The sequence below is a fragment of the Crinia signifera genome, chromosome 9, assembly GCF_055691185.1.
Source record: "Crinia signifera chromosome 9, ASM5569118v1, whole genome shotgun sequence".
Classification (NCBI taxonomy): Eukaryota; Metazoa; Chordata; class Amphibia; order Anura; family Myobatrachidae; genus Crinia; species Crinia signifera.
In genome coordinates, this window is record NC_139225.1 from 34350332 (window position 1) to 34363760 (window position 13429).

The window sequence follows — 13429 nt, forward strand, 5'->3', positions numbered from 1 at the left end:
GCTGCAGAGGAGAGGGCAGAGGTAGACGAGGTGAGAGGGTAGGGAGTAGAGGATTTGAGGGGCTGTAGAAGACATGAGTGGGGTTAGAAGACGTGAGGGGCGGCAGAGGAGGAGTGGGGCAGGGGTAGAGAAGGAAAGGGGGGTGGAGGATGAGAATGAGAGGGAGTGCAGGGATTTGAAAGTGTTTAAATCCTCTCATGCATACGGCGCTTGTACCTCCAGAAGAGGGTTTTCTTTCTGCTCTTTGGGCGGCAGAACTTCTGTCCGGGTGTATCGCTGCCTGCTCACTGTAGTGGCGCAGATGCACCAGGGCTCCCTGCAACAGTGCTGCCGTGCTGGGACTCACTGGGAACTCCTGGCCGTGTGTAGCGATGCCAGGGTTCCCTGCCATGTGTAGCTGTGGCGCTGCGCTGGGGCTCACTGTAGCTGCGCCGGGGCTTTCTGGTGGTGGGGAATCTCGGTTCAATTGAGGGGAGTGGGAGCCGAGGGACGGACGTGCAGTGCTACTACTGGTAGTAATGCTGCAGCTGAATCACGGCGCTGTGGGAAACCCGCTCATTAGGTATGCAAGGGGCGGGGACCGGTGCAGTGTTCCCCGCCCCTTGCATACCTATTGAACAAGGTCCTTTGCGCTGGGGCACTTTTCGTCACAGGGGCTGTGGAATCTCTGGCTGGACTCCCAGGAGGCAATAGAGCCAGTGCCCCCTTTAAGGCTGGCGCCCGGCGGCAGATGACTCCATTGCCTCCGGGAGTTCCGCCACTGGCGCTGAGGTCATGGGTTCCATTCCTACCATGGCCCTAACTGTGCAGAGTTTGTATATTCTCCCCGTACTTGCATGGGTTTCCTCCGGGTACTCCGGTTTCCTCCCACAATCCAAAAATATACTGGTAGGCTAATTGGCTCCCAACAAATTAAGCCTAGAATGTCTGTGTGTGCGTGTACATGTGGTAGGGAATATAGCTTGTAAGCTTCACTGGGGCAGGGACTGATGTGAATGTTGAAATATTCTCTGTACAGCACTGCGGAATATGTGTGCGCTATATAAGAAACTGTTAATAAATAAATAATATAATGTGTCTTTAATGGTTTAGCACCGAATAGCGGAGTCTGCTTCATGTGATGAGATGAAGTGTACGAACAAGGGGGTAATAATGTCCTGGACTTTAAGGCACTTTCTACCCTGTACACACCCCTTTTATATATTCATATTGGTAGATAGAGGGAGGGAGGGAGGTTCAACCCACAAGCCAACTGCCTCTTCTGGTACCTGGGCTCTAGGAACAGGAGGAGGCGGCTCTAGGAACGGGAGGAGGCAGCTCTAGGAACAGGAGGAGGCGAATGTAGGAACAGAAGGAGGCACATGGCAGATGTCAGCCACAACATCTGATGGGTTTGTGATGCCTTGTGCGCTGTTATAGTGAGCACCCGTTCCGGGTGTATCTGTGGAGTCGGGTTCTGGTGCACACCCTGCGGAAATCTATCATCATCTCTTTTAAGGTGTGTACACATGGCAGGATAGGCTGTGAGATGCGTTTCCCGATACAATCAGATCGTACCGGGACTCGCATCTCACAGGAGCGCGCATCAGCAGCGCATCGGGCTCGCAAGTCCTAAAAAAGCATGCGTTTTGCATGCGATATGGCTTCCGATGTTCACTATAATCGGCAACATTGGAAGCCGTATCGCCCCGTGTTTACACACTATCAGTATTATGTCAGCGAGCAGTCCCTGCTCCCATCCACATCCCTGTAACACCCAACTCACTAGACCACTGACAGTATGCTGGATGCAGTGGTTCAGCATTGTAACTCCCAGAAGAGAATGAGATGGTTACTGCGGGGGGGGGGGGGGGGGGGGGGGAGGGGGGGGGGGTCAATGTATGTGTTGGAGTCAGATGGTTTTATATAAACCAATGTTTCCAATTTTCCATTTTCGCTCAAAATTCTTAGGTCAATGATGATGTGATATTTATATGGAGGGGAGAATAGAGGAGGATAAAGAATCTTTAAAATTGTTCATTAATCGTCTAAACTCAAACACATTTAACATTGAATTAACTTTTTCAGCTAGTAAAATCGAGGTGAACTTTCTTGACCTAAGAATTTCGATCGAAAATGGAAAATTGGAAACATCGGTTTATATAAAACCATCTGACTACAACACATACATTGACCCCCCGCAGTAACATCTATATCAGGCATGTCCAACGTTGGCCCTCAAGATGTTGTGAAACTACACATTCCAGCATGCTTTGCCACAGTTTTTCTATTAGAGAATGCTAAAACTATTGCAAAGCATGCTGGGATGTGTAGTTTCACAACATCTGGAGGGCCAACGTTGGACATGCCTGATCTATATAGATGGATTTCCAATATTCCAAAGGGCCAGTTTATTCGGTTGGAATGTAATTGCTCCAAAATTAACAATTTTCATGAATGCGCTAATTATACAATGAAAATGAAATAAGGGCTATAAACCTTTGCTTTTAAATAAACCAAGAGAACCCCGGCATTTACTGGCATACGAGTAGGAAAAATAGAACTCAAACTAGCACTTTTCGCAGATGATATGATTCTATTCATATCCCATCCCCTATCATCTATACCCGCCATTATGTCTATGATCAAAGAGTATAGTTCTTTTTCAGGATACAAAATTAATATTGATAAAACTGAAGTACTACCATTAATTCCCCTTCCAAAGGAGATCTTGTCACACGCAACTCTCAGTCAATTTAGCATCGCCTCATCCAAAATGAAATATCTTGGTGTCCTTATAACCCCGAACCCACTAGATATCTATAAAACTAACTTCAATCCATTACTTCAAAAAATTAAAACCCAACTTGAAGGATGGGCAAATACACCTTTCTGTCTCGAGTCCATAGGAGACACAGGGCTTACGCTGGGTATAGGTGGTGATGGACCTGGCAGGCACCAAACGGGATAAACAAAATCCTAAGCCTCCGGGAACTGGGCTCCTCCCCTCCTATACCCCGCCCCCGCCTCAGGCCACCAGTTTTTCGTTTGGTGCGGCAGGAGCAGCACCTTTGAAACGGGGGGCTGCCTTTGGCAGCCCGTTTTTATTTTTTATTTTAACTAGGGCAGGCAGCGCTGGGCGTCTTGTGAGACGCCCGCGCTGCCGCCCCAACGACTCCCAGCGCCGGCGGCCGCAGCACCACGACTGGGTGAGTGACCTCGGCCGGGATCCTCCGCAGCGGGACCCACAGCCGCAAGCCGGAAGCTGGGAGCAGGTAAGAGGCGCTAGGCGCCTATCGCGGCTTACAGCTCCGGCGGCTGGGGACCGCTGGACTGTGCTGATCGGGCGGGGACCGGGTCGCTCGTTCCCCCGCTAGACCACCAGGGTATCAGGCAACGGAGCGCAGCACAGGCAGCGGTCAATCCCTAGAGGGATCCCCGCTATTTGCCTGATGCTGCGGGCGGCCATTTTCCCTGGGGGCTTCAGTATCAGCAGGGGGAGGCAGACTCACTCCGTTAGCCCCTCCCCCGGGTCTGCTGGCGCCTTCTCTGACAGAGTTCCCGCCGCAGGCTTTCCTCCGCCCTCTCCCTCCCTGCACAGGACGCGGAGCAGCCATCTTTGCCTCAGCCGCGCTGCCTGCTGCACCTCCGGAGACACTGGGCTATCCCCTGTATACCTCTCCTCCACAGGTCAGGCTATACAAGCTTCCTCCTGCCAGCCTTGGGGCTTTGGTCAGTGAGAGCTGCTGCATTTATTATTTTTCTGTGCATTGTATGCTCTGCTGTGTATAAGTGCTGTGTGTAAGTGCTGTAACCTTACACCCCCTGTGCTGCAGCGCCACTTCAGCCACTTCTCACACCTTATAGGGTTGTGGAGATTGTAGTGTGCCTCAGGTTAACATGTCCAGAAAGGCACCTAAGGAGGGGGGAGCTCCTTTGCTGCGCACTTGCACTTCCTGTGCTGCAGGCTTGTCAACACATGACGAAGTGTTTGATGGCCTTTGCGCATGCTGTCATAGGCGTCAGCAGCAGCCTTCAGCCGCCTCATCTATTACTGAGCCGGCTTGGGCTTCGTCCCTCACCCAGGTCATGTCGCAGCTGGTGGACCGCCTTACGTCTGCTCCTCCTGCGCAGCCTGCTCCGCAGGCGGCTCCTCCCGCTTCAGCCCAGAGTGCTTTACCCCCCATGTTGGAGCCTCCCTGGGTTAGCTCCCTAACGGCCTCGGTTCAGGGGTTACAACAAATGTTGTCCAAACAACCGGCTAAGCGCCCAGCATTGCTCAGGGACGACCCTCCTCAGCTTTTAGGGGACACTGACACAGACACAGACTCTGATCAGGGGGATACGGGTTATAACCCTCCCGACGCTGACCCTGCTACAGATCCCCAGGACCCCCAGGACCCCCCTCCTCCTGACATAGATGTGGAGGCCCTTGTTAAGGCTGTCAGAGAAACTTTTGACTTGGCAGAGGATGAAGTCCCGGTGTCTAAGGGCCCGGTCTTTAAACGTAAAAAGAAGGTTTCCTCCTTCTTCCCTAGATCCGATCAACTGGAGGATATCTTGGAGGAAGCATGGACTACCCCTAATCGTAAATTTCAGCTCCCCAAAAGATTTCCCACTCTTTATCCCCTCCCCCCGGGGGACAGAGTTAAATGGGAAAGTCCACCTCCAGTGGATGCCCATGTGGCACGCTTGGTAAGAGCTTCTACTTTGCCCATTCCTAACACCGCTTCTTTGAAGGACCCCACCGACAGGAAGCTAGAAAATTTCCTAAAGGTCATTTATTCGCATGCAGGGGCTGTCGCTAGACCGGCCTTGTCCTCAGCATGGGTCGCTAGGGCGCTTTCAGAATGGGCAGACTCCCTCGTCAGGGGCCTATCTGAGGGTACACCCCGGGAGGAACTCTTACCTTTAGCAGGCAGGGTCCAACAGGCTGCAGCTTATTTAGGAGAAGCTGCCCTAGATGCGGGAGTTCTCGCTTCCAAGGTCTCGGCTTCCGCCATTGCAGCAAGACGGGCTTTATGGCTCCGTTCCTGGCGGGCGGATGCTGACTCCAAAAGGGCTTTGGAGGCTTTGCCGTTCACTGGGACTATCCTCTTTGGCCCAGAACTGGACAAAATAGTGGCTACAGTAGCGGCTTCAAAGACTGCCTTCCTGCCATCTACAGCGGCTCCGCGACCTCGTGCTACTTCCTTTCGGGCCTTTCGACCTCAGGGCAGGGCACGGGGTCAGCCATTTCCAAGATCACAGCCTCATACTTCAAGACCGCCTAAACAGCGAGGACGTCAGGCCTGGTCTACCCGTCGCCCCGAGCCCAAGCAGCCAGACAAGCCGTCTGCCTGACGGGGCGGACCTCCACCTGGGGGACCCCAGGGTGGGAGGTCGTCTGCTGAGATTTTCCACCGCATGGCGGGACACAACAACAGGCGGTTGGGTCCGCGATGTCACGCGAGGTTATGCTCTCACGTTTCGCCATCGCCCTCCCTCTCAATTCTTTTCCATCAATCTACCAAAGGATCCCATCAAGGCAAGTGCCCACAGGGACTCCGTTCAGTCCCTTCTTCGAACGGGGGTCATTGTACAGGTTCCCCCATCGCAACGGGGTCTAGGATTCTATGCCAGCCTGTTCTTGGTTCGGAAGCCCAGCGGGGCCTATCGACCAATACTGAACCTGAAATCTCTCAATCGGTTCCTCCGGGTTCCGAAGTTTCGGATGGAATCCTTACGCTCCATCATACTGGCCTTGGAACCGGGAGATTTTCTGGCATCCCTGGATATCCAGGATGCCTACCTTCATGTCCCCATTCGCCAAAATCACCAGCGGTACCTGCGCTTTGCTCTACTGGGCGAGCACTTTCAGTTTTGTGCGCTGCCCTTTGGTCTCTCAACTGCCCCTCGTGTATTCACGAAAATCATGGCAGTCATGGCAGGACATCTCAGACGTCAAGGGGTCAGAATTCTCCCTTATTTAGACGACCTTCTGCTGCTGGCTCAGTCTCCGGAGGAACTCCAGGACCACATCCACAGGACAGTGTCCCTTCTACAAAGTCACGGTTGGATCATCAGTTGGTCAAAATCTGCTATCCTTCCATCTCAACGGATGGTCCATCTAGGAGCCCTCCTGGATTCCAGACTTCAGAGGGTTTTCCTGCCAGAGGACAGGCTTCAGACACTCCAGTCCAGGATTCGAGATCTTCTCAGACACCGGTCGGTTTCCATTCATGCCTGCATGCGGGTCTTGGGCTCGATGGTTTCCACCTTCGAGATGGTGGAATATGCCCAATTCCACTCCCGCCCGCTGCAGTGGGAGCTTCTGACCCAGTGGAACGGGTCACACCGTCTCATCAGGGCGCAGAGGATTGTCCTCTCCCAGGAGCTACGTCTGTCCCTCACGTGGTGGCTCCTCTCCCGAAACCTACAGATGGGACGCCCCTTTTGGATCCAGGACTGGGTACTTCTTACGACAGACGCCAGTCTGAGTGGATGGGGGGCAGTCACCTGTCAGAGATCCTTCCAGGGGTTGTGGACGGCAAGGGAGAGCCAGCTCTCCATCAACTGCCTGGAACTAAGGGCGGTATACCGAGCCCTATGTCTAGCCCTCCCGTTGCTGCGGGGTCACCCTGTTCAGGTCCAGTCGGACAATGCTACGGCTGTAGCATACATCAATCACCAGGGAGGAACTCGCAGCCGGGGGGCCATGGCAGAGACCAGGTGCATCTTCCAGTGGGCGGAGAAACACATCCCGGCCATATCGGCAGTATTCATACCGGGGGTACTGAATTGGGAGGCGGACTTTCTGAGCCGCCAGACCCTCCACTCCGGGGAGTGGTCGCTTCATCAAGACGTGTTCGACCTGCTCGTGGACAGATGGGGAGCTCCGGAAGTGGACTTGATGGCCACTCGTCACAACCGCAAGGTCCAGAGGTACGGGTCTCGCACCAGAGATCCAGGCGCCTGTCTCACAGACGCTCTATCGGCACCTTGGCCATTTCATCTAATGTATGTGTTCCCCCCGATATCTCTCCTTCCCAGGGTCCTTCGCAAATTCAAGGCCGAAGGAGGAAGCTTGATCCTCGTCGCTCCAGATTGGCCCAGGAGGCCCTGGTACGCGGATCTCCTGGGGATGGCAATGGACCTACCATTCCATCTTCCTCTACGACCAGATCTCATCAGTCAGGGTCCTTGCCTGCACCCGGATCTGCCCCGCCTCCGTTTGACGGGGTGGCTCTTGAAACGTCCCTCTTGCGGGCAAAGGGTTTTTCCTCAGGAGTAATCCGGACTATGCTTCAAGCACGTAAGCCGTCTTCAGCAGGTGCTTATTATAGGATCTGGAGAGCCTTCTTTGCTTGGTGTGCGACAAGGGGGCTGGATCCCAGCCGTTTTAGGCTATCTAGAATATTATCTTTCCTGCAGACGGGCTTGGAAGCTGGTTTACGTCTTTCTTCTCTAAAAGTGCAGATCTCTGCGTTGTCTGTCCTGTTTCAGAGAAGACTGGCGCTACTACCGGATGTTCGTACCTTCCTGCAGGGGGTTATCCGAATACAGCCTCCGTTTGTCCCTCCGGTGGCCCCGTGGGACCTCTCCCTGGTTCTCCAGGCTCTACAGTCTCCTCCATTCGAACCGTTGCGTTCGATTGATCTTCCATGGCTCACTTGGAAAACTATTTTCCTGCTAGCTATTGCTTCAGCTCGACGAGTGTCCGACTTGTCGGCCCTGTCGTGGCGTTCCCCTTATCTTGTCTTCCATCCAGACAGGGCAGTTCTTCGAACTCGCCCCTCTCATTTGCCTAAGGTTGTCTCGAGGTTCCACATCAACCAGGAGATTGTGGTCCCTGCCTTCAGGTCTCCTGAGCAATCAGCCTCAGAATCTTCTTTGGATGTGGTTCGCGCACTTCGCATCTATGTAAAGCGTACGAAGTCAGTTCGTAAATCAGATGCTCTCTTTGTCCTTTACGCTGCTCACAAGCGAGGTTGGCCGGCGTCTAAACAGACGTTGGCTCGGTGGATCAGATCCACCATCCGCCAGGCCTATAGGGACTCTGACCTTCCGGTCCCAGATGGGATTCGGGCTCACTCCACGAGGTCGGTTAGTGCTTCTTGGGCTGTCCGCGGTGGGGCTACTGCGGAGCAGCTGTGTAGGGCGGCTACTTGGTCGTCCCCCAGTACCTTTTTGCGCTTTTACGCGTTTGACACCTTTGCTTCCGGGGACTCTGCTTTTGGAAGGAGTGTCCTTAGCGCGGCTCAGGCGCGTCCCCACCCCTGAGAGGTTGCTTTAGGACGTCCCAGCGTAAGCCCTGTGTCTCCTATGGACTCGAGACAGAAAAGGAGATTTATGTTCTTACCTGTTAAATCCTTTTCTTCGAGATCCATAGGAGACACAGGGATCCCTCCCTGACGCGCCTGCTTTTATACTTTTCACTGCATTTTAAAAAATTTTGCGGTTAGGTTAGGCCTGTTTTTGTGTGTGGCCTTGTATGTTGCATGTTTTCTTCCTTCTCTCTTTGCTCCTGCCTTGGGCTTGTTTATTTAAAAAAAACTGGTGGCCTGAGGCGGGGGCGGGGTATAGGAGGGGAGGAGCCCAGTTCCCGGAGGCTTAGGATTTTGTTTATCCCGTTTGGTGCCTGCCAGGTCCATCACCACCTATACCCAGCGTAAGCCCTGTGTCTCCTATGGATCTCGAAGAAAAGGATTTAACAGGTAAGAACATAAATCTCCTTATCTCGTTATTAGGCAGGGCAGCCATCTTGAAGAATATAGTATTTCCGAAGATATTTTATCTCCTTCAAATGCTTCCATGTACAATCCACCAACATGACCTACAGATGATAAATAAACAGATGTCCAGGTTTCTATGGTGTCGGAAGAGGCAGAGGATGTCCCTCCATAAATTAACTCACCCAATAACTAATGGCGGATTGAAAATTCCAGATTTCCGCTCATATGCCTGGTCGATCCATTTCCGATATATATCAGATTGTTTATATGACAGGTCAACATACACCGATTGCCTCCTGGACATGTCTTTATTTTACCCATACTCCCCCAGTGCCTTACTCCACACCCCAACAAAGCTAATACCTTCTTCTATTCTTAATCATATATTGTTTCGACATACGTATGATGCGTGGATACAGTTGAATCGGAAATTGAACAGGAATCCGGAAATAACCCGATTCATTCCAATTTGGGGCAACCCAAATTTCCCGCCCTCCATGCTCAACTCCTCGTATTCACTTTGGTACCAAAAAGGGTTAGACAGCTTCAAAACTGTTTGACCCAGGAGGAAAGATTTTTACATATTCAACCCTTCAAGACAAATATACATTACCACTTAATCATTTTTTCATGTATCTACAAGTCAGATACTACATCTTACCAGTCATGTCAAAAATGATATACATGCAACACACAGAACCGTTAACACCCTTGTTCTCGACTTTATATTGCCATGAATTCAGAGTCTCAGACTTATATAATATTCTTCTGACGCACTTACCAAATACCAACAAATCACCTTGAACAATTAAGCGACACTTGGAAGTCGGACATACCAGGAATCACCTCTCCTGACATGATATTTAAACAGTTCCCAAAAATAATTAAAACACTCCGTTCGGCTTATTTTCAAGAAGTACACTACAAAGTTATAAACCCCATATATATATCGCTCCAGCTCAGAGTAAATATATGTCTCCAAGGGCCTTATTTTGGTTTACTCTTTCTGACAAAATCCTTCTTAGATGGACAAAACCATGTGCACTGCAGGGGAGCATATGCAAAATGTGCAGAGAGAGAGTTAGATTTGGGTGGGCTTTTACTTCAAAGGCCCTTATTCTAATTCGGACGGTACGGCCCGCGTGCGGCCGTACCGCCGATGTTTTTATTCTGCACATGCGCAGAGGTCAATCTGCGCATGTGCAGCCCCCTTCGCCGCAGACGTATTTCGTCCGCCGCAAAGGGGGCGTGAGGGGCTTCATACCCTCATTTCCCTATGTGTACGCCCCGCGTTTCATGGGCGTTCCCATGCAAACGCGGGGCGTATGCATGGTAATGAGGGTATGACGCAACTCATGGGGGCGGAAAGCTGACGTCGCCGGATGTCAGCTTTCAGCCCCCATACAAGCTAACACACGGACGATTGTCCGTGTGGTCTCAGCTTGCGGGAGCTGCTGGGGCGTGCGGACCTGCCTTCGATGGTCGACGACCATCGAATGCAGGGGGCAGCTCCCACCATGGTGGAGGCGTACGCCTCCACCATTTTCGTGCGGATCGCCAGCCGTCCGTGTACGGACGGCCGTGGCGATCCGTAGTGTGGGCGGGGATTGGTTTGTGCGGCCAGAGCACCGTGTGCGGCTCTGGCCGCACCAACCAGAATAAGGGCCAAAGTGAGATCTATATTGAAGTGTAAAAATAAAGCAGCCAGTATTTTCCCTGCACAGAAACAAAATTACTCACCCAAATCTAATTCTCTCTGCAAATGTTACATCTGCCCCCCTGCAGTGCACATGTTTTTTTCCATCTAAGAAGTATTTTGTCAGAAAGAGTGAACCAAAATAAGGCCCCAAGTGCCTCGGGAGAATGTTGTAAATGCAAGATGTGGGACGCTACATTCTTCCACTGTTTCTGGTCTTGCTCTAAGATATTAAAATTCTGGCATGAATTAATAGTATACATAAACTCCTTATTCTCTATTAATGTAACCATAGATTTAGCATGTGTATGTCTAAATTTCACCAATTGGTCTCGTCCTCCACTCTTTTCTAAAAATATTCCCTTACTTAGAATTATATTGACTCTAGTGAAGAAGCTCATCCTGATCCATTGGATAATGCCGACAGCTCCTTCTGTAACTGAACTTAAATCAGAACTGTTCCAACTCCTCATGTTTGATAGACGTTCAGTACGAACGGGAATCCTTTTATCCACACACACTTTTTACTCGAAATGGGAAACCTTTATTCTCTCCCTAGAAGAACCAGATAGATCAAGATGTTTATTGTGAACTGTGACTGTCTCTGAGGGTTCGGCTAATTTGAGACTTATCATGAATGCGCCTGTCTGGAAAAGTTTAAGGATTAAATTCCCAGATTGATGCAAACCTCCAATTACTTTAATTAAAGAACCATACAAAGTATTCGATAATACTCCCCCCCTACCCTTGATCTACATACCGACTCATAACATATTCCCTCATGTGAGAAACATAAAAAAAGGAAATCCAGACCACCCTTTCTTTTCTCCAGACAACAAAGACACAGGTGACAATTGTGTTATGGCGATTTGCAAATAGTCTGTAACTGTTCCTTTTGTGTTTGTATTTCTAGAGTCAGGATGAGGAGGCTCTGCGCTCCGGCACAGCTGAGTGCTGCATTCATGCTGCTCTACGGCGTGAACCTCGGTAATGAAATCACACAGCGTACATGAGCAAACAAACTCTGCATGGTCTATATCAGGGATGGGGAACCTTTGGCCCTCCAGCTGTTGTTGAACTACACATACCAGCATGCCCTGCAACCAGGGGTTAAATTGAGGGGGGAACGGGGTGGAACTGAGTTCCACCACCCCTAATGCTGAGGGGGAACATTTTTGCCTCCACATTGGCCCTGCACAGTAATTCGTACAGAAAAAAATTCTAGTTTGCAAGGGGGATGCCAAAAACCCTACCACTGGCCCTGTATCTCCTAATGGGGGTAGGGGAGGGGAGGTAATTAGGTGGCATAGAGAAATTAGTTCTCCCACCTCTGCATGATATCTTTAAGCCCTGCCAGCAACAGTTTTAGCATTGCCAAATAGCAAAACTGTTGCAGGGCATGCTGGGAGGTGTAGTTCAACAACAGCTGGAGGGCCTAAGGTTCCCCATCCCTGGTCTATATAGAGAAACTTCTTAAAGCATTGGTTCTCAATCTGTGTGTCGTGGCACCCTGGGGTGACTTGGATTGGTGGTCCAGGACCAATTACATTTATTTATGGTCAATGTAATAAGTAAAAACAATGCTGGTGGCTGTCAGTCCCAAAATATGTCGACAACTAGTTGCAAATCTTGTCCCTCACCACATAATTAAACTAGTTATATGGCTGGAGGAAAGTTGGTCTGATGTGTGGCCAGCATTAGATTTCGGTGTCAAACTGCAGTGTAAGAATAAAGCAGCCAATATTTACCCTGCACAAAAAGAATATAACTCACCCAAATCTAACTCTCTGCATGTTACATCTGCCCCACCTGCAGTGCAGCATAGTTTTGTCCATTTGAGAAAAAATGCAGCTTTGCGATCAGATTGCAGAAGAAATGGGCCAGGACCAGATGTACTAAGCTTCAAACTAGTGATAAAGTGGATAGTGACAAAGTACCAGCCAGTCAGGAGTCAGTTAGGAGCTGATTGGCTGATATTTTTTCACTTTCCAGTTTATCACTTTTGAAGCTTAGTACATCTGTACATCTGGCCCTCATGTGCGGATGGGGGACATCACAACCAGCCCCCCTTCCCTGCAGCCATTTCTGCTGGCCACTGCTCCTTAAGCAATGCCTCCCCCTGCCCCTGTGCAGATTGTAGCTGCACAGAGTAGCCACTCCCCTAGTTTTGTGTCATCACGCCCCCTAACAACATGTGACCATGCCCATTTTTGGTGGCGCATGATGTCAGAACCACTGAGAAAAAGTTTCTACTTTCTACCACTGGGGGCCAGACAGCATAAACTTAAAGACAGGACATTTATTGTAGAAATAGTTGATAATATTGTTGGAACAGATGTACAGGCTCATAAAGGGTGGGTCATGGGTGTAACATAATAAGATTATATGGCAGAGTGCCAGGAATTTATTTCAGTGTATAATTAATTTTTCACAAATTAATCCGTTAATCTCCGTGTTAGACGTACAAAGTATCCACTAAAAATGCTAGCCTCGCTCACATTTGTTATATAAATTCAAATATTGTGTAAAAAAAGATTATATTTCTTATATAAAAGTAAACATTACAGGTCATTATGATCCCTTCACCGGCGCACACCAAGAGAATAAAGGAGAGTTACGTCCCTGATAGATGGATTACGCTCCTCTTCTCCGCCTCCGAATCGGGGATAGGCTCACAGGTCCCGAATTACCCCTTAGCTTAATCTCGGGTACCTTTTTCTTATTCCTGTATAACAAATCTGCCTCCTCGGTGTTAACCGTGGATTTTGCAGACCAGGATAAAAGGCACAAAAATATCCAATAGTGAAGTAAATTCTTTTAATGACATATAATAATAAAACAGGCAAAGACAAAAATAACACACCATAAAAGTATTGGGCCAAAGTACTGGTGGGGTGCAAGGTGGATAATTACCCTTTTGGTAGAGAACTGGGTTTAGGCAGCTCTCATAGATCGCATAAGTATCCAAAGATTTCAAAGCAGGTACCGGTACACCTTCATCCTTGATAAAGACCTCAGTAGAGGTGGAAACGCGTCGGAG

The 13429-nt window shown here is 50.0% G+C and overlaps 1 protein-coding gene across 6 annotated transcripts in view; it reads left to right on the plus strand.

The window, feature by feature from the left end:
* The window catches only part of LOC146035379 (uncharacterized), a 99137-nt gene that overhangs the window by 16183 nt on the left and 69525 nt on the right, over positions 1-13429 (plus strand). For 5 of the 6 annotated variants that reach the window (XR_014460628.1, XM_083158783.1, XM_083158785.1 and 2 more), the window contains exon 2: positions 11303-11376. Coding sequence is in view for 5 of the 6 variants with exons in the window: in XM_083158783.1 (XP_083014909.1) it covers positions 11310-11376 (67 nt within the window). In the remaining variant the exon portion in view is untranslated. Of the gene's footprint in view, positions 1-11300; positions 11377-13429 lie in introns of all 6 variants that reach the window. The other variant, XM_083158784.1, reaches the window with a different exon arrangement.